This window comes from Aotus nancymaae, unplaced genomic scaffold (genome assembly GCF_030222135.1).
Source record: "Aotus nancymaae isolate 86718 unplaced genomic scaffold, 86718_ANA_hifiasm-v0.15.2.pri h1tg000012l, whole genome shotgun sequence".
NCBI classification, from domain to species: domain Eukaryota; kingdom Metazoa; phylum Chordata; class Mammalia; order Primates; family Aotidae; genus Aotus; species Aotus nancymaae.
In genome coordinates, this window is record NW_026988423.1 from 50,768,600 (window position 1) to 50,788,757 (window position 20,158).

At 56.7% G+C, this 20,158-nt stretch overlaps 3 protein-coding genes across 8 annotated transcripts; 2 read left to right on the plus strand and 1 right to left on the minus strand.

Annotated features, from left to right (window-relative positions):
- The first annotated feature begins 1,271 nt into the window (after positions 1 to 1,271).
- ACHE (acetylcholinesterase (Yt blood group)) lies at positions 1,272 to 5,858 on the plus strand. 2 transcript variants are annotated; one of them, XM_064375727.1, is made up of 4 exons: positions 1,272 to 2,673; positions 3,029 to 3,513; positions 4,535 to 4,704; positions 4,785 to 5,858. In XM_064375727.1, the coding sequence occupies exons 1-4, from the start codon at positions 1,606 to 1,608 to the stop codon at positions 4,910 to 4,912; spliced, it is 1,851 nt and encodes a 616-aa protein (XP_064231797.1). In that variant the 5' UTR covers positions 1,272 to 1,605; the 3' UTR covers positions 4,913 to 5,858. The 2 variants fall into 2 exon arrangements, with proteins under 2 accessions (XP_064231797.1, XP_012330174.2); XM_012474751.3 differs by having other exon boundaries at positions 1,273 to 2,673; positions 5,516 to 5,858.
- Positions 5,859 to 6,111: 253 nt separating this feature from the next.
- On the plus strand, positions 6,112 to 7,768 carry UFSP1 (UFM1 specific peptidase 1 (inactive)). The gene has a single exon (XM_012474758.3). The coding sequence runs from the start codon at positions 6,514 to 6,516 to the stop codon at positions 6,955 to 6,957; it is 444 nt and encodes a 147-aa protein (XP_012330181.2). The 5' UTR covers positions 6,112 to 6,513; the 3' UTR covers positions 6,958 to 7,768.
- SRRT (serrate, RNA effector molecule) lies at positions 7,136 to 20,103 on the minus strand. Of its 5 annotated transcripts, none has more exons than XM_012474754.2 (20): positions 19,918 to 20,103; positions 19,544 to 19,673; positions 14,191 to 14,319; positions 13,800 to 13,946; positions 13,414 to 13,602; positions 11,413 to 11,582; positions 11,106 to 11,290; positions 10,805 to 10,900; positions 10,603 to 10,720; positions 10,279 to 10,433; positions 9,930 to 9,991; positions 9,755 to 9,833; positions 9,307 to 9,495; positions 8,848 to 9,021; positions 8,609 to 8,762; positions 8,307 to 8,500; positions 7,954 to 8,110; positions 7,673 to 7,762; positions 7,427 to 7,553; positions 7,136 to 7,333 (listed from the first exon to the last, which is right to left on the minus strand). In XM_012474754.2, the coding sequence occupies exons 2-20, from the start codon at positions 19,663 to 19,665 to the stop codon at positions 7,258 to 7,260; spliced, it is 2,613 nt and encodes an 870-aa protein (XP_012330177.1). In that variant the 5' UTR covers positions 19,666 to 19,673; positions 19,918 to 20,103; the 3' UTR covers positions 7,136 to 7,257. The 5 variants fall into 5 exon arrangements, with proteins under 5 accessions (XP_012330177.1, XP_012330178.1, XP_021527256.1 ...); XM_012474755.3 differs by having other exon boundaries at positions 7,427 to 7,532; positions 10,279 to 10,436; XM_021671581.2 differs by having other exon boundaries at positions 10,279 to 10,436.
- Positions 20,104 to 20,158: the final 55 nt, after the last annotated feature.

Here is a 20,158-nt window from a genome sequence, read left to right on the forward strand (position 1 = left end):
TCCCGGCGCGGCCCGGCCCGGCCCGGCTCGGCCGCCTCAGGTGAGTCTCCCTCCCCGCCTGGGACTCTCCTCCCGGCCCGCGTCCGGGGCACAGTGCGCTCCCCGAGGGGTCCAGGCCTCCCTAACCGGACGGCTCCCGCGTCCCCGGGCCTGCCCCGCGCCGCCTTCCTCCGCCCCGCACTCGTCCGGAACTCTTCCCCGGCCGCCGCACACTCACCGACGCCCACGCAGGAGCTTGAGCTCGCGGGGACGGCCGCCGCCTCTGCGCTCTGATTCCCGCGGGGACCCCCGAGCGCCCCTTCCGCGATCGCTCCCTAGTCCGGGGCCACTGGAAGACACCCCCTGATTGGGGCGGTACCCGAGCTGCGCAGGTTCCCGACGCCCGACTGGGCACCCCCATCCCCAGGGCCACGAGCCCAGCGCCCCTGCGCAGCGCCCCGCAGAGGCGCCCTCCGAGGCCCAGGACGCCCCCTCCCGCGGAGACTCCATCTCTATTTTTTGGGAAGGGGAGGCTCAGCGGAAGCCCCAGTTATAATTAGCGCCACTCGGGTTTCCTACTTAATCTCCAGCAGCACCATCACCATCCACAGCTCAGGGCGGCGGAGGCTGGGCGAGGGGTGACCGGCGGGAGAGGGGGGAGTTCCCACCCGGGGAATTTTGATCCTTTGGCTGGAGATGCCGGAACCGTAGCAGCTGCTGCCCCCAAAATAGCGCCCCCGCCCCTGCAGCCGGGGATCTCCGGAGTCCCGGGAACACAGGCGTCCCGGCTCGCCCTTCAGGCGGCTCTGCAAGGCCCTCGATCCCCCAGGCCCCCACCCCAAGTTCCCGGCTCCCGTCTCGGGGCGGGGAGCGCCGACCTTTTCTGGGTCTATACTGCCCTCCGCCGGCGGCGGCGTGTACGGCAGCTCCAGACGGATGGGGGTGCTCTCGAGTACTGGGGGTGCGGGCTGGAGAGCCTGTTTGTTGGGGCTGGCCTGGGGGCGTGCGCAGCTAACGGGAACCCGCAGGCATCAGCGCTCGGTGCCAGACACTGGATGAGACAGGGCAAAGTGGGATGGGGAGTGGACTAGGCAGGATTTGGGGGACCCGGGAACCTGAGGCTTCCACACCCTGAATGCCCAGCCCACCGCCCCCCAAAGGCCCGGGCCTGGCCAACCCAGGAGAGGGGCTGCGCCTTCAGGCCGCCTCACGCTCCCCCAGCGGCGCCGCCCGTCTGTGAGGCCGCGCCCCTGTCGGGTGACCTGTACGTGGACTGCGGCCTCTGGTGCCCACACTGCAGGAGCTGGGCCAGGCCCAGTTCCCAGAGCTGGGAAGGAGGTGAGGGTGGTCGGCCCCCTGCGGGGTGCTCCTGTTTCCTGCATTTGTCTGGATGGGGGTGTCTGCCTGATCTCTGTCCCCTCCTGCCCACTGGCCTGTGTCCTTGTCTCTGCCTGTCTCCTTTCTTCCCTCCCTCTCTACCCTCATCTTTGCCAACCTGCCCCACCTCCTCTGCAGCTGAGTGATAACCCTTGGGCCGACTGTGCCCTAATCTCCTCCCTCCTGGCTTCTCGGCTCTTCACCCTTTTTCCTTTCTTTTTCCCAGCAGACCCCGCCTGCCCTGCAGCCATGAGGCCCCCGCGGTGTCCCCTGCACATGCCTTCCCTGGCTTCCCCACTCCTTCTCCTCCTCCTCTGGCTCCTGGGAGGAGGGATGGGAGCTGAGGGCCGGGAGGACGCAGAGCTGCTGGTGACGGTACGTGGGGGCCGGCTGCGGGGCATTCGCCTGAAGGCCCCTGGGGGCCCCGTCTCTGCTTTCCTGGGCATCCCCTTCGCGGAGCCACCTGTGGGACCCCGTCGCTTTCTGCCACCGGAGCCCAAGCAGCCCTGGCCAGGGGTGCTGGACGCTACAACCTTCCAGAGTGTCTGCTACCAATATGTGGATACCCTGTACCCGGGTTTTGAGGGCATTGAGATGTGGAACCCCAACCGTGAGCTGAGTGAGGACTGCCTCTACCTCAACGTGTGGACGCCACACCCCCGGCCTACATCCCCTGCCCCTGTCCTTGTCTGGATCTATGGGGGTGGCTTCTACAGTGGGGCCTCCTCCCTGGACGTATACGATGGCCGCTTCTTGGTGCAGGCCGAGAGGACTGTGCTGGTGTCCATGAACTACCGGGTGGGAGCCTTTGGCTTCCTGGCCCTGCCAGGGAGCCGAGAGGCCCCGGGCAACGTGGGTCTCCTGGATCAGAGGCTGGCCCTGCAGTGGGTGCAGGAGAACGTGGCAGCCTTCGGGGGGGACCCGACATCAGTGACACTGTTTGGGGAGAGCGCAGGTGCCGCCTCAGTGGGTATGCACCTGCTGTCCCCGCCCAGTCGGGGCCTGTTCCACAGGGCCGTGCTGCAGAGTGGTACCCCCAATGGGCCCTGGGCCACAGTGGGTGTGGGAGAGGCCCGCCGCAGGGCCACGCTGCTGGCCCACTATGTGGGCTGTCCACCCGGCGGCACAGGTGGGAATGACACAGAGCTAGTAGCCTGCCTTCGGGCACGACCAGCGCAGGACCTGGTGAAACACGAATGGCACGTGCTGCCTCAAGAAAGTGTCTTTCGATTCTCCTTCGTGCCTGTGGTGGACGGAGACTTCCTCAGTGACACCCCAGAGGCCCTCATCAACGCTGGTGACTTTCATGGCCTGCAGGTAACTAGTGGCTGACAGGGATGAAGCTGGCTCCTCTGGGCCCCAACAGCCCCTCCCCTCCCCACAGGGACCCAGGCATCAGGGCTTCTCCAGGCCCATTCCCAGAAGTCCAGAAGTCCTCCCAGAAGTTCTCCCTGAGGGCTCAGATCCCAGGGTGGTCAGCGGGGCAAACAGGAAAGGCACCATGGGTCTATTTTCTCTTTCTCTGCGCCCCTCCCCTGATCTCAGCCTCTCTCCATCCATGGTTCCGGGTCTGTAACTGTTCATCTCTCTGGCTCTTTGTCTGTCCATCTGTTTCTGTCTCTGTCCGTCTATGCCCATCCCTCCATCCCATCCTCCTCTCCCTCACCCCCAGGTGCTGGTGGGTGTGGTGAAGGATGAGGGCTCGTATTTTCTGATTTACGGGGCCCCAGGCTTCAGCAAAGACAACGAGTCTCTCATCAGCCGGGCCCAGTTCCTGGAAGGGGTGCGGGTCGGGGTCCCCCAGGTAAGTGACCTGGCGGCCGAGGCTGTGGTCCTGCATTACACAGACTGGCTGCATCCCGAGGACCCGGCGCGCCTGAGGGAGGCCCTGAGTGATGTAGTGGGCGACCACAATGTCGTGTGCCCCGTGGCCCAGCTGGCTGGGCGACTGGCCACCCAGGGTGCCCGGGTCTACGCCTACGTCTTTGAACACCGTGCCTCTACGCTCTCCTGGCCCTTGTGGATGGGGGTGCCCCACGGCTACGAGATCGAGTTCATCTTTGGGATCCCCCTGGACCCCTCTCGAAACTACACCGCAGAGGAGAAAATCTTTGCCAAGCGACTGATGCAATACTGGGCCAACTTCGCCCGCACAGGGTCAGCAGTGGAGATGGGGAGGAGGCTGGGGAGGACAGGAATGGGGGCGGGACACAGAGAGAGGCAGACACACAGAGATGGAAGGACAGTGGGACAGGGCAGGACAGGAGAGCCGGAGGCAGACATGCTCACAAGGGAGACAAAAGGGGAAAGAGAAAGAGAAAGGAGACAGAGGCAAAGGAAAGTGAGAAGATGTAGACACAGAGGGGCCAGGCATGGCGGCTCACCCCTGTAATCCCAGCCCTTTGGGAGGCCAAAGTGGGAGGATCTCTTGCGGCCAGGAGTTTAAAACCAGCCTGGACAACATAACGAGACCGCATCTCTAAATATACACACACACACACACACACACACACACACACACACACACATAAAACTTAGCCAGGAACGGTGGCTGGTGCCTGTAGTCCCAGCTACTCGGGAAGCTGAGGCAGGAGGATTGCTTGAGCCTGGGAGGTTGAGGCTGCAGTGAGCTATGATGGCGCCACTGCACTCCAGCCTGAGCAACAGGGTAAAACCCTGTCTCTGAAAAAAAAAAAAAAAAAAAAAAAAAATCGGGAGACCAAGACAAAGGAGTTGGAGCTGGATTAAGTCAAACCAGTGATGATTCACCACCATTGACACATTCTCACACACACACACAAATTTACCTGGATCAAGAACAGGACAATGAAATCTAGCATCAGGCGGTGTTAAAATGTGATGTCTGTAGACCTACGACCTGTCCTGGTCCTGGTTACTTAGGAAGGGCTCAAGACATCCAGCCATTTTTTTAGTGGGAGAAACAAAGATGAAACAGAAAAGCTGAGGGAAATGGAGAGGAGACAGGGAGCACAGGAGGAAGGGAAGAGCCCGATGACCCCGGGGACATTGGAGAAGGGAAAGGAGTGACTTGGTGGTGGGAGGGAGGGGACAGGCTCGCTGGCGCTCTCTGCAGAGCTGAAGAGTCCAGGGTCCTGTGGGGATGGGGGCAGCCTCCTCCCACTGCCCATCTGGGCTGAGCCTTCCCTTTTTTCTGCAGGGACCCCAATGAGCCCCGAGACCCCAAGGCCCCGCAGTGGCCCCTGTACACGGCGGGGGCGCAGCAGTATGTAAGCCTGGACCTGCGGCCACTGGAAGTGCGGCAGGGGCTGCGCGCCCAGGCCTGTGCCTTCTGGAACCGCTTCCTCCCCAAATTGCTCAGCGCCACCGGTATGCAGGGGCCAGCGGGCAGCGGCTGGGAGGAGGGGAGTGGGAACTGGCCAGGTGTAACCCCTCTCTTCTCCCCCTAGCCTCGGAGGCTCCCAGCACCTGCTCAGGCTTCACCCATGGGGAGGCTGCTCCGAGGCCGGGCCTCCCCCTGCCCCTCCTCCTCCACCACCTCCTCCTCCTCTTTCTCTCCCAGCTTCTGCGGCTGTGACCACGGCCTCTTCCCCTCCGGCCACAGGGGTCCCTCCTCTAATGAGTGGTCGGACCGTGGGGAAAGGCCCCACTCAGGGATCTCAGACCCAGCGCCCCCTCCCTCCTCAAGCCAAGACAGGGCAGGAGGAGGGGGCCGTGCCCCCTACTCGTCTCAGGGACCCCCACGCCTTTGTTGTTTGAATGGAAATGAAAAAGTCAATATTCTTTTATAAAATTATCTTTGGAGCTTGAGCCTGACACTGGGGGACAGAGGGGGCCCCAGGCTGAATAGTATCTCCCCCATTGGGGTTATAACGGTCAACCATTTCTGTCTCTTCTTTTTCCCCCAACCTCCCCCTCCTGGTTCCCTCTGTCCCCCTGCCTCCGGTCATCCTTTTCTCCTCCTCTCTCCTTCCTGCTGTCCTTCTCTGGCCCCGCCTCTGCCCTCTTCCTCCCTCTCGTCTTTCGCACATTCTCCTGATCCTCTTGTCACCGTCCCACGTGGTCGCCTGCATTTCTCCATGCGTCCTCCCTGCACTCATGCTCCCCCTCCCACGTCCGATCCCCGACCTTCTTCGTGCCGTCCTCCCCCCCGCCGCCTCGCCGGGCGCCCTGGCCGCAGACACGCTCGACGAAGCGGAGCGCCAGTGGAAGGCCGAGTTCCACCGCTGGAGCTCCTACATGGTACACTGGAAGAACCAGTTCGACCACTACAGCAAGCAGGATCGCTGCTCAGACCTGTGACCCCGGCGGGACCCTCACGTCCCCCGCTCCGCCCGGCCCCCTAGCTGTATATACTATTTATTTCAGGGCTGGGCTACAACACAGACGAGCCCCAGACCCTGCCCATCCTCACCCCACCCCCGATGTCCCCCGGGGCTCCCCGTCCTCTGCATGTCTCGGGCTGAGCTCCCACCCCCGCGGTGCCTTCGCCCCTCCGGGCTGCCAATAAACTGTTACAGCCACGGGAGTGTGCGCGACTAGGGAGCCAGGAGTAGGGGGCATAACGCCGGAATCACGGGGTCCGAATCTATGCAGGCGCGGGGCCGGAGGACGAGGGACAAGGCGAGCTCTGAAGCGGGCGCGAAGCGCCTGCGCACTCCGGCCAAGGCTAGTCCCTGGCCCCGCCCCATGGGGCGGAGCTCGCGCCTGCGGAGTGAAGCTGGCGGGCCCGGCGGAGGGGAGGGCGAGGCGCTGCGGAGCATTGTGGGAGATCTTGCCCGTGGCCGCTGCTTGTTCCCTGCGCTGATCACCGAGGCCAGGGGAGCGTGTCCCCAGCCTGCGCGCCGGTCCTGCGGCACCTGGCCCAAGACCCGGAGCCGAGGGGAAGTGCTGGAGTCTGGGGTCGTTCCGCGCCGCCGGGTGGACGCTGTACCCGGCCTGGGACTGCCCCTCCCGCCCACCGCCCTGGAGCTGCTGAGGGACGTCCACGTGGGCCTGGCCGCGCCGAGCCGCGGCCCTGCCCGCCTGGCGCTGCTCTCTGGCCATTACCTCTACTACCATTACGGCTGCGACGGCCTGGATGATCGCGGCTGGGGCTGCGGCTACCGCACTCTGCAGACGCTGTGCTCGTGGCCGGAGGGCCAGCCCGCGGGCGTACCTGGACTGGCCGCTGTGCAGATGGCCCTGGAGGACATGGGCGACAAGCCCCCCGGCTTCCGGGGTTCCCGGGACTGGATTGGCTGCGTGGAGGCCAGCCTGTGCCTCGCTCACTTCGGAGGGACCCAGGGGCGCCTCTGCCACGTGCCCCGGGGGGCGGGGCTGCATGGGGAGCTGGAGAGGCTTTACTCCCACTTCGCAGGGGGCGGGGGCCCAGTCATGGTTGGGGGGGACGCGGATGCCAGGTCCAAGGCCTTGCTGGGAGTCTGCATCGGGTCAGGCACGGAAGCCTACGTCCTGGTATTGGACCCTCACTACTGGGGCGCTCCAAAAAGCCCCAGTGAACTACAGGCTGCTGGGTGGGTGGGCTGGCGAGAGATAAATGAGGCATTTGACCCCAACTCTTTCTACAACCTGTGCTTGACCAGCCATAGCTCAGAACAGCAGCAGCACCCCCTGGACTGAGGGCGAAGTTCCAGAACTGAGACTCTCCGGTCCCAGACATGCACCTGCGTACCTGGGGCTGGTGTCCCCGCAGAGCCTGGGCCTTTTGACATCAGAAATAAAAGTGGCAGGGCTGAACAACACCTCGGGAATTCCTTTGGAAGGATGGAGGAGATATGTAACATACATGAGTCAGAAGCCCTGTGGAAGTGCTTTTATTGGCAGTAAGGCTGATCGTACAAAAAATTCTGAGTTGGATGGGACCAGGTAGTCACAAGTAAAGGATGATACAGGAATGAGGAAGTGAGGAACAGTGACGGTTCAAAAGAAATCAACATCATCTGGGGCATCCAGGTCCCGATATTCCACAATGGCCCTTGGGTCTCCACGAACCATCCTGTGAGATGAGAGGTAAAGTATGAGAGCTGAGGGCTCCCAAAAGGGAGTTTGCAGGGGGCAACAAAGCTTGGGCGTGTGTGCTCCTCCTCACCTGTTGCGAGGTTTCCCAGGATAACCTCCCTGGCCTCGGAAGGCATCGTAGTTCCCTCGGCCAGCACCATACGGGGCGTGGGGGTATGGAGGGCCTCCTGTGGGGACTGCAGGGCGGACAGCACCAGCTATGACAGAGATCAGCGCTGAGTTGCAAAACTATGTCCTCAACTCCATCCTCTGTTTCTTTCTCCCTTTCACCCAATGTCACACTCACCAAGCCCCTTCATCTCCCTCCTGTACTTACCTCCATAGCCCAAGATCGGGGGCCGGGGCTGACCGTAGGGCATCAGGCCCTGGGGAGTCTGGTGTGGGTAGGGGAGTCCCGGGGTCAAACCTGGGGGGAGTACAACACGGACAGGGACATGAATTACTGCGGGGGGGTGAGGGGGGCAGGAACAACTGACTTTTAGGACTATGGCCTGAGGATGGGGCAGAAACTTCTCAGGCCAACAAGTAAAAGAGAAACAGGAGTCCCTGGACAGTCAAGGGAGAGGGGACATGTGACCCTCATGGATCGTATCTTACTCTGGGCAGGGCCAGGTGGCTGGGCTGGCTTGATCTCAGGCAGAGCTGGGCGCTTGGCATCAGTGAGGAAGTTGTTAAAAAATGCCACCTCCTTTTTCACTTCCTCAATTTTCTCAGCATGCTTGTTGAAGATATGCTTTCGCACAAACTCAGGACCCTGGGTGGAAAGAGGAGCGGGGTCACAACAGCCACGTAACGCTTGCCTCGCTCCCAGGCCCGACCTGAAAGGATTCCCAGCTCCCGCCTGCCAGTCCAGTGAGCAATTCTCCCACCCCCGGTCCAGGCCTTTAGGGGCTTCCTGTCTCAGCCCCACCTCCCACCACCCTGGCACGCCCATTCTCCAACATCCAGACCTTGAATTTCTTGCCGCTGAGAGGACACAGCCATTTATCCTTGCCCAGTTCCTGCGTGTTGGAGGTAACGAATTTCTCCACTTCCTGCTCTGGGTCTTTGCGGCCCATCTTCTGGGCCTCTTCCTCTGAAAGCGACTCCCGCACACTGAGCAATGGCGTGAGCTTCTCCTCAAACGTCTTCTGCCACTCCAGCACTATGGTTTGGGAACAGAGGAAGAAAGGTTGGGAAGGGAAGGGAGCTGGGAGGGGCTGGAGGACCAAGGCAAGAGGCAGCCAGGGAGAAAGGAGAACCTGGAGCTCACCTTCCCCATGACTGATGCGGTTGGGTGGCATGGGCCCCCGAACGTGAATGATGCCACAACGATTGGGCATCTCGTCCTCGTTGGGGTACTCACAGGTGTTGTAATAATCCAAGGAATGCACGATGCGCAGGTAGAGGAGAAGCTTGTCCAATACCTGAGGAAGTTGAGTATGGGTGCTCAGCTCCTGCTCCTGCCCTTACCACCCGACCCCCACGTCCCTGCGCTGCCACTGCTGGCACCTTGATCAGCTTCTCATCCCGCTCCACATTGATCTCTGCTGGGTTCCCTTCCTTAGGAGGCTCCTCAGGTGGGGCACCCCCGCTGCTCCCCAGCAGCTCCTCCTCCTCAGCACTCACTTCCTCGATCAGGTAGTCTGTGATATTCTTCAAGATCGGGTTTTGCGAGGGCAGGCTCTGGTGGAAGGAAGAGGGGCAAGTAAGGCAGAGAAAGACCTTCAGGGCAGGTAACCTGAGACCTTCCGCATGTGAAGAGTGGTGAGGGGACAAGAGCTCACCAGACACAACTGACGCCTTTTGCCCCCTTGGGATTTGTCTTCAGTTTTGCTTTTGTTCCACCCCAGCCCATGCCCCAGTTCTGCTGGAAGCTGGAGGAGGTGCTACAGACAGGTGAGGTCAGAGGTGCCCACAGCAGAGGAGGCACCATCAGCTGCTCCTGACAGTCCTGTGGGAGTCACTGACCGTTGGCAGGGGAGGTGTCCCTGGCTCCGAGGCCCACAGCTGGGTCCTGTCGTCCAGCGTGTGGATCAGCTTGGCTGCCAGCTTGATGTCGTTGCGCACGATCTGCTTGTGCTGGGTGATGCCATTGATGTTGCGGACACGTCGGGTCAGGTCCCTGTTCACACCGGGGCTCAGCTCGCACTCCCGGAGCTGGAGGGCAGACACCAGAAGTTTACTCCACTAACCCCACTTGCCAGGGAGAAGTAGCAGCTCTAAGACCCTCCCCTCTCAAGCACCAGCGACTGATCAAACTGTGAGCTCCCTCAGGACGGGGACCTGACAGGTCCTGTCTTTGTCTGCCTACATTGTCTGCCTACATTGCCTCTGGGTAAGGCTCTAGGGCAGTTACCAGGACAGATAGGTTAGCCTCCCACTCTCTTCCCCAGACAGTCCCACCCGCAGCACTCACGCGGATGTTCTGCAGGTTCCAACAGATCTCTTTAATGTTAACACTGCGGTCAAAGGTCACCCAGCCACGACGGAAAAACCTACAGAAGAAAATGTTATGGCAGTCAATCGAGGGAGGTGGTGTTGGCCATTAACGTTCCCCTGCACTTTTCCCTCCAACACACCCAGTTACTCACCTCCTCTCTGGCTGGGGCTCCGAGAGTGCCACCCGCATAAAGCCTGGGTACCTTTTACAAAGCTGCAAGAAGCAGAAAACCAGCCCTACTTAGTGACTCAAGGATTCATTCACTTCTTCCTCCAATCCCCCACTGTCCTCAGAACCCTGGAGACTAACTGCCTGGTCACTCTTCCCGTCCTTGGGCAGGGTAAAACCACTGCAGGGCTTCAGAGCACCAGCACCTGAAAGCCAATGGCGTGATCAAGACCAGCCCTTGAGGGCATGTGCTCCTGGGGAAGGGGGCCTCCCTATTAGGTGAAATGGGGGCCCCACTGCCTTCCCTCTGCCCTCCACTTCTCCCCACTCACGGAGATGATCTCAGCCCGGGAGATATTGGGCGCGATGTTACGCATGAAGAGGGAACAGGTCTTGTGCAGCGGCCGAGGCTTGCACTCCAGCCCCACAGCGTCCTTGGGCTTCTCCCATTCTTCTTCCTTGGGCTTCTCTTTCTCCTTGAGCACTGCTTCTAGGCAGGAAGTTGGTGCGGTAGGAGTTGGTGTGTTATTACTGATTTTGGTGGGGAGGACAGAGAAGCCTTCCCCTAAAAGCCACCTTTCCCCCATCAATGTTGCCAACCTCTCACTTCCCCACCAGCATTAGAATACACTTTAGAAGCAGAAAAGAAACCCTACCGGCCTCCTCCTTCTCCTCCTCAGCCTGGCCGCTCTCAGACTCCGACTCAGACTCCGACACACTGCCCTCGTCAAAGCTGTCATCCCCACTGTGCTTCCGGTTCCGCTTCTTGCTACTCTGTGCAAGCCATGGCAGAAGGGACAAGTTAACGCACCAGGAACCCAGCCCTGATGCTCTGACCCCAGGTTACAGACACCTCACCTTTTTGGCTTCCTTCTCAGAATCTTCTTTCTTCTCTTCCTTGTCTCCGTCACCCTCAGACTTCGTTTTGTCATCATTACAACTGTCATTCTCAGCCTACGGGAAGAGACAGCCACTGAGGATGTCAAATCTCCCCTTCCCCTTTCATCAGAGGACTCCCCACCCCACAGCTGAGCCCACAGGTTCATTCTGCCCACTCCTCCCAGAACACAGCCCCCCAGTTCTAGCTCTTTTGGGGCCTGCCCCCGACTCTCCTTCCCCAGGCTGCCAGGGGCAGTGCTAGGAGGCCTGGGACTCGGACCTGCTTGCCATCTTCCTTCTTCTCATCCTTGTCATTGGCTTTGCGCTCCCCGTCCCCCAGGCCTGCTCCAGCCCGGCCTTCCTCTTTCTTGCTGGGATCCCCGGGCTTTCCTGCCTGCTCCTCCTCCTCCTCCTGCTCCAGGATGCGGAGATCATTCTCTGTGCCTCCTTCCATCTTAATCACGGCTACCAACAAAGGGAACAGAGGTCACAACCCCAGGGCTCCTGTCAACCCACTTCTACCTGGTCCCCAGACATGCCCGCCCTCATGGGGCCCAGATGCCTGCCACCCCTCCAACTCCACACACCTGCATCCAGCATCTTGACAATGGCATCAGCTTTGTCTATGTCCAAGAGAAGGTTATCAAACCAGCCAGTCTCCATGAGGGACAGGAAGACCCTCAGTCGGTTTTGCAGGGCCCCCCGGGCCTCCTGCCGACGTTTCCCCACCTCATCTGGGTGGTACTTAGACCGAAACCTGGGAATGAAGCGGGGGAGGGAAAGACAAAACAGTTACTGGAGGCCAAGGCCAGCATGTGGGGAGGGGCCCAGGAAAGACACGGCATAGCCCCCATCCTCACACCCACAAAGGGTCATCAAAGCAGAGAGATTAGGGGATAGGGGTGTGCTAAAACCACCCAACACCCTAAAAGGAACCAGAAGTTGTGCTCTGAGAAGATTTGGGGGGAAGAACCAGCAACTACAAGCTCTGCGTTTGGGAAGACCAATGACTACAGGGGAACGCCAGGGTTGCAGAGGCAGATTTACCACTCTAAGTCTCTGGGAAACACTAACGTAGTAAAAAGGTGTCATTTCCCAAAGCTTCAGAGAGGAAGGCTCAGGAAATAGTAGGCCCTGAAGAACCTCTCTCTCCTCACCAACCCCAAACTGCAGTCATTAAAAACCTGCTCCCGCCAACTCCCTCCACCCCAAGGTGGAAGACAGAGGGCCAGACAGCAAAACCCAGAAGCAGGGCACCTTTCTCCACCCATGGGAAAATAAGCAAGATGGTGAAGGGACAGGAAAGACCAAAGGGAGAGACTGGAGTGCCCTTTAGAGCCTCAGGTCCTGCCCACAGTGGGAGAGAGAGGAGAGGGAAGGCTAGGGAGGAGCAAGAAAAATAAAACATTTCAAACAGGACCTCAGGGGGAAAACAAAAGAAATGAGGAGTATGAGAAAAAGGAGAAAGGCAGGAAAGGGGAGGGTGTGAGAAAGTCCCAGAAACCAAAAACAAAGGAAAAACTAAAGATCAGAGAGAGAAACTGAGAAAACCAACAGGGAGGAAGGCAGTGTTAGGGAGCAAGAACAGGGACAGAGAAAGAATGAAGATGCACGAGAGATTAGGACAAAGACACACAGAGCACTTTGAGAGAGGGGACGGCGAAGACAGAACAGAACCACGAGTAGGGCGGAAGAGGAAAGGAAAGCCGCAGGCATCACCTCCAGGATCTTTACCTTGGCCGCTTGGTCAAACAGAGCTCAAGATTTAACCAGCGGTGCCCAGGGCCCATTCTGGCTGGCGGGCCACCGGCTGGCTCCTGGCTGGGCGCCCGGCCGAGATGCCCTGCCCCACGGGACTCCGCAGTGGGGGCCCTGACTGACTAACTGCCTGAGCAATCACATTCAGCTAAACTGCTGCATTGTGCACAGCAGTGCCCTGCCTGTCTGCCTGGCCGGGGCCGCGCGGCTCAGCCCAGGGGCTCATGTATGGGCTGGGTATGGTGGGGGTGGAGGTGGGTTTGCTCCGAGCTCCGTCGATGAGCGGGTGTAGTTCCCAGTTCTGGCTCTTTTCAAGGAGGAGGAGCAGAAAGAGGATGAGGAGGAGGAGGAGCAGGAAGGGGGGAAAAGATGGTTGATTAAAATTAAAACATCCACAAAAGGAAAAAAAAATTAAAATTCTTTTTCTGTCAAACGACCCTGAGAGCTTTGCTTTTCTTCTCTGGATTCACTCGTCGCTTTGGGAAGATGCCACAGCCACACGGGGTCCTGGTGATCGGGGATGACAGTGACCCAACACCAGCAAGTGGGAAGCGGTCTGTCTGCTGCCCCAAGGGGCCAGGTGGCTCTGGCCTGCTGCCTGGAGGTGTCCCACTCTGAGGACAGCAGGACAGGAGATGGGGTGGGGCGGGGGCCGTGGCAGTCGCTGAAGTGAGGGGAGACCCCATCAGCCAATGCTGTCATACTTCCCGCCCCCCGCCCCCCAGAAAGTTCCGGACTGGGGAAACTGGGAAGAGGACATGGCCACAGCTCCATCAGCGGGGCAAGGGGGACATGCCAGGGAAAAGGTCCAGGGAAGCAGGGGCACTCACCACTCCTCATCTTTGTGAGCCAGGAAGAAATCCTGCATCTGCTGCCTCCGGAAATCCAGCTTGTAGTCATTATAGCGCTTGACGGCTTCCGTTTCATCCACCGAGTCATCCAGGGAGAGGAGAAACTCCTTGAAGGTCTTCATCACTGGCGGCGGCACACCCAGGTCTATCTCTGCGATGCTGCCCAGCCTGGAGAGGGGCCAAGGTAGCCAGGTGCCCCCTTCCTTTGCCCACCATGGACATCACCCCAAACCCCAACTGCTACCACCGCCACCCAAGGGGCATGCCTCTGTGTGCCTAACCCGCTCCCTGGCTTCAGCAACCCCAACCATCCCCCAGTCCTATCAACCCCCTTCTCCCGAGAAGCCCGGAAACCCGGTCCTTACCTGGCCTGGATAGGCAGGACATGGTGCTGCATGATGTGGACGTCAGGGTGGCCCCAGGGCTGAGGGGGGCCATAAGTTGGGCCCCCACCCCCCCCAGCATAGGGCATCTCATAGCCACTGTGGTATGGGTCAGAGCTGTGCTCATCCCTGAGGGCGGGGGACACAAAAGTAAGGCAGAGAAGGAAGCCATCTTCCCGGGTCATGAAGGAGGACAGACGGGGGCATACACAGCATGGTCTCCCAGACAAGGGTTTCAAGGGACAAAGAAACGATGGGTGATGGGGACTTGAAAAAAGGCAATGACAAAGATTTAGGCCCAGGTGAGGGGCGAAAGGGAAGGCCCAGGGGGAAGTGAGGCGAAGGGGAGGAGAGGGAAACCACTCCATCTCACCAGTCTCGCCTCATGCGCTTCTGTGGCGGGCTGAGTTCATGGCGGGGTGGCGAGAAGCGCTCGCGCCGATTCCGGTCATAGTCCCGATATTCACCCCGACTGCGGCGCTCACGGCCACGGTCCCACTCTCTGGCAGTAAGAACAAGAAACAGTGATTAAAGTCTGGGCGCAGTGGTTCACACCTATAATCCCAGCACTCTGAGAGGCCAAGGCAGGAGGATCACTTGAGACCAGGAATTCAAGACTAGGTGAGCAATAGTTAGACCCCATCTCAATAAAAAAATTTTTATTTGTTGGCCGGCCACAGTGGCTCATGCCTGTAATCCCAGCACTCTGGGAGGCCAAGGCAAGCAGATCACCTGAGGTCAGGAGTTTGAGATCAAACTGACCAACATGGCGAAACACCATCACTACTAAAAAGAGAAAAATTAGCCAGCTGTGGTGGCATGCGCCTGTAATCCCAGCTACTCAACAGGCTGAGGCAGGATTATCACTTGAACCTAGGAGGTGGAGGTCTCGGTGAGCCAAGATCACACCACTGCACTCCAGCCTGGGCAACAGAGCAAGACTGTCTCAAAATAAAAATATAATTTTTTTAAAAAAAAAGGTAACAATAATTAAAGATACAGCTTGGATATGCCACAGCTACACTCCTAAACAGGCCCTTCTTACCCTGAGATACCAGACTAAAAGCCTAAAATTATAAAACTTCACTCTTAACAGAAAAAGATTTTTGTCTAGTCGGGGCAAGCCACTGCACTCCAACCTTAGCAACAGAGTAAGACCCTGCCTCAAAACAAAACAAAGATTCTTGTCTAACTCCACGATTTCAGCCAATACCCAAGAACTGATGGTTCTCCAACTCTCCTTCCAGCCTGGCCTTCTGCCTGAGCTCCAGACCCACATGCATCACCCCTGCTAGAGGCATCACCCTGCTAAAGGCCCACTTACAGGCAGGAGGTCGAGGCTGCAGCAAGCTATGACTGCACCAGCGCACTCAGCCTAGGTGACAGAGGGGGACTCTGTCTCTAAAAATAACACAAAAATGTATTTTAAAATCATCCCCTACCAGTCCATCACCCCCTCAAATTGTCAGAATCGAGCCTATTCATGCTACCACCATGGGCCCAAATGTCTTCCCCGACCCTCCACTCCCCACTCTGTTGTATCAACGGAGCAGCATCTCTCCCCAGCTTTCATTCACCATCCTCGCCACTAATGCCTTCTGCTAACTCTCTGCCTGGAAGCCTATCAAAGCTGTCCCACTCTCTGCCATCCCCACACGCTGTCCTAATCCTTGTCCTTGTCCAGTGTGGCTCCTACAGCCCTGGCTGCCTACCTGCTTCTGGTCTCTCGCTTCTGTCTCCCCACCGTCAAGGGGACCTTCCTCAAATACAAATCTCATCACATCATGCCCTTGCTTCAATGCCAGGAAGCAACACTGTTGTTTTAACTTTGGCCCCTGGCTGTCCCTCCAGCCTCCCCACCAGTCACCAACCTCCCCCATCCTCATCTTTTTCTTTTCTTTTTTTTTTGGAGACAGTCTCAGTCTCACTTTGTGGCTCCAGCTGGAGTGCAGCAGTGCAATCTCAATCTCGGCTCACTGCAGCCTCAGCCTCCTGGACTGAAGCACTTCTCCAGCCTCGGCTCCTGCTAAAAATGACCGAGGACAAAGAGTTTCTGCTTATCTACCAATGCTTACTATATTCAAAATTAAAACAAAACATTCCAAAACCTTCATTTTTAAGTTACACAGTAAGATGAAATAGATTACATGTTTTTATGAAAAGTGATTCTTTTCCAAAAAAATTTTGGTGAGAAAAACTGGCATTGTTTTTACATTTTTACAAATCTCTCCAAGTTATGGCTTTATAGAGGATAGCTTCTACACTGAATCTGTTGAGATATTTTGTTCTGGTTGAAAAATATGAGACAGGCCAGACATGGTGGCTCACATCTGTAATGAATGTTATTTTGGGAGGCCGAGGCTTGAGCCTAGGAGTTCAAGACCAGGTTAGGGCAACATAGTGAAACCACATTTCTACTAAAAATACAAAAATTAGCTGGCTGGCCAGAAGTGGTGGCTCATGCTTGTAATCCTAGCACTTTAGGAGGCCAAGGCTGGCAAATCACTTGAGGTCAGGAGTTTGAGACCAGCCTGGCCAACAAAGCAAAACCCTGTCTATACTAAATACACAAATATTACCAGGGCATGGTGGCAGGCATCTGCAATTCTAGCTACTCAGTAGGCTGAGGCGGGACAATCACTTGAACTCAGGACGCAGAGGCTGCAGTGAGCCCAGATCACGCCACTGTACTCCAGCCTGAGTGAAGAGCGAAACTCCATCTCAAAAAAAAAAAAAAGAAAAAGAAAAAAAAACTAGCTGGGTGTGGTGGCATACACCTGTAGTCCCAGCTAATCAGGAGGCTGAGGTGAGAGGATCACCTGAACCTGGGGAAGTCAAGGTTGCAGTGAGCCAAGAGTGCACCACTGCACTCCAGCCTGGGCAACAGAACAAGAACCTGTCTCAAAAAAAAAAAAAAAAAAAACAGTAAACAGAAAATCTGGCCTTCCACCGATAAGCAGTTCAAAAAGCCTCTACAGATAACTGTAGATATTCTTTTTGGATACTACCCAAAACTCAACAAGAAATAGGTTCTTTTTTTTTCCTTTTCTTTATGCTACCTTGTTCAAGAAGGAGGTAGTTTCTCACAGGCTAGTTAGAACCTTCAATCTGAAATAGCATCAGTGAACAACACTTCATTCTCCGCCAAGTTAAAATCTACTGTTCTATCTTGCCCTTTGAATGGACCTTATTATGTCTCACACAGTATCAAAATACATTCATTAGCATCACTGCCTATCTCACCAGAAAAGTCTTTACTTAATGGGAAGCTGTCAAGCTCACATTAGTAGACATAAGTTATCCAAAATTGCCTGGGTGTGGTGGCTCATGCCTGTACTCCCAGCACTTTTGGAGGCCGAGGCAAGTGGATCACCTGAAGTCAGGAGTTCAAGACTAGCCTTGCCAACATAGTGAAAACCCCATCTCTACTAAAAATACAAAAGTTAACTGGGCGTGGTGGCATGTGCACTTGTAATCCCAGCTACTCGGGAGGCTGAGGCAGGAGAATGGCTTGAACCCAGGAGACGGAGGTTGCAGTGAGCTGAGATCACCCCACTGCACTCCAGCCTGGGCAACAGAGTGAGACTCTATGTCAAAAAAAGACCTACAATCAAGAGTCCAATTTAATCAAATTTAAATGTTTTACTCTTTCATCAAGAACCACTAATGAAACTGGCTTTTTTTTTTTTTAACTCTTTGTTCTCACTGCCTTGATGTTTGCTAAAGCTTCAGCAGTTTTACCCACCATTGCTATGGCACATTCAGTGGAAATGGCGATAATATGTAAACATTACCACAAAAATTAATTTTAGCCTCGAAGACCCCCTGTGGTCTACGGACATCCTGAGAAACAGGACTCTAACCAATCCAGAACATGCTAAAAGTACACAATGTTATGTCTACAATTTCAACCTGTGCATGTCACCTGTGTCTGGGGAATTCCCACTCTTTCCAAACTAGCTAAGTGTCACTTTCCAAAGGGTCCCTGACATACCACCTCCAGCACCACTCCCCTCCTTTAGAGATCTGTTCTCTCACTGCTTACCCTCTTTATAACTTCCAACATACTCATTTACAGGATACATCCATAACCATTCTGACCCCCCATGTCAAGCCCACACTGTAATATCCTAAGCTCAATAACCACATCTTATAGTCAATTAGTCCAATCAGCACCACCCAGTGAACTCTGAGATTTTGGGCAAAACAGTGACAAGAAACCTAATCATACATTGTCAGGAAACTAGTCTGACAACCTTTCCAGTCAGATCAATAAATAAAAATATTAATATTTTTCTGGGCAGGGCGCGGTGGCTCACACCTGTAATCCCAGCACTTTGGGAGGCCAAGGCGGGTGGATCACAAGGTCAAGAGATCGAGACCATCCTGGTCAACATGGTGAAACCCCGTCTCTACTAAAAATACAAGAAATTAGCTGGGCATGGTGGCGCACTCCTGTAATCCCAGCTACTTGGGAGGCTGAGGCTGAGGCACTCCCACGGCATGGTGGCTCACGCCTGTAATCACCTTGGGAGGCCAAGGTGGGCAGGTCAACTGAGGTCAGGAATTCCAGACCAGCTTGACCAATATGGTGAAACCCCATCTCTATTAAAAATACAAAAATTAAGCCGGGTGCGGTGGCTCACGCCTGTAATCCCAGCACTTTGGGAGGCCGAGGCGGGTGGATCACGAAGTCAAGAAATTGAGACCATCCTGGTCAACACGGTAAAACCCCGTCTCTACTAAAAATACAAAAAATTAGCTGGGCATGGTGGTGCGTGCCTGTAATCCCAGCTACTCAGGAGCCTGAGGCAGGAGAATTGCCTGAACCCAGGAGGCGGAGGTTGCGGTGAGCCGAGATCACGCCATTGCACTCCACCCTGGGTAACAAGAACGAAACTCCGTCTCAAAAAAAAAAAAAAAAAAAAAAAATTTCTGAAGCAATCTTTCTAAAATACAATTTACAACCTGGGCAACAGAGCAAGACCCTGTCTCTATAAAAAATAATTTTTGACCATGCACTGCGGCTCATGCCTGTAATCCCAGCACTTTGGGAAGCCGAGGCAGGTGGATCACCTCAAGTTGGGAGTTCCAGACCAGCCTGGCGAACATGGTGAAACCCCGTCTCTACCAGAAATACAAAAATTAGCCAGCTGTGGTGGTGGGCGCCTGTAATTCCAGCTACTCGGGAAGCTGAGGCAGGAGGTTCGCTTGAATCCGAGGTGGAGGTTGCAGTGAACCAAGGTTGCGCCACTGCACTCCAGCTGGCGACAGAGCAAGACTCCGTCTCGAAATAATAATAATAATAGTTTTTAAAAGTTAGCCGGGTGTGGTGGCCTCCCCCTGTAGTCCAAAATACTCAGGAGGCTGAGGCGGGAGGATCAATTAAGCCAGGAAGGTAGAGGCTGCTATGATTGCAGCCAGGGCAACAGAACAAGACCCCATCTCAGTAACAACGAAAAAAGCACGCTTTTCGTGAATGTGTAAAGACTTCTTTTTATGCTCAAACTCTTAGCTCTATTGCTCTGATCTGCAGAGCATTTCTAAAACCAAGCCACAGTTAGTTCTCTGGCCAATAGCAAAGAAAGGTTGCACCATAGCAAACAGTCCAATGAGCCATTTCATAGGGTTCGCTCTCATATAAATTACAACGGGGGAAAAGAAAAGCGACGCGGATGAAGTGGAATGGCATGAAATGGGGACAAGATGAGTTAAAAACGGCTCACCTGTCATTCCAATCGTCCCCTCGACGTCTTTCATCTCTCTCGCGGGAACGGTCGTAGTCGCTCCGCTCTCTTCTGAACTTGTCCCTGCGCCTTCGATCGTACTCGTCATCACTGTCACCCATGGCACAGCCTGAGGGGGCGTGGGGACCGGGAAGGGGCGGTCGGGATGGTGCACAAGGAGGAGCGGAGGGAGGGACCGTCCCTCGCAGGCACCTCGGCCGCCTCCCTCGCGCCAAGGCCAGCCCTCCGCGGCCCCCACCATCCTGAGCCAGAGGACGCGGATCCAACGCTTCTACGCGCCCGGAGGGTCTCCCCGCTCGCCCCTAGTTCCTCTACCGGCCCAGCGGGGGCCCCAGGCTCCTCCCCTCCCCCACCTGGGAGCTGCCGCGGCTGTTGGACTCGCGCTCTGACCGGCTAGATTTCAGGGCGACCTGGGCCGCGGCTGCGCGACGAGGACGGCGAGGAGGGCGAGAGGGAAACACGGAGCTCTTGGCGAGAGAGCCAAAGAGAGGAGAACAAAAGTGGAACAACCGAGGATGGACGGTAGCGCGCGCCGCCCGCGCCGCCCGCGCTGCGCCTGCGTCACTCGCGCCTCCCCGGCACAAAGCCCCCGCC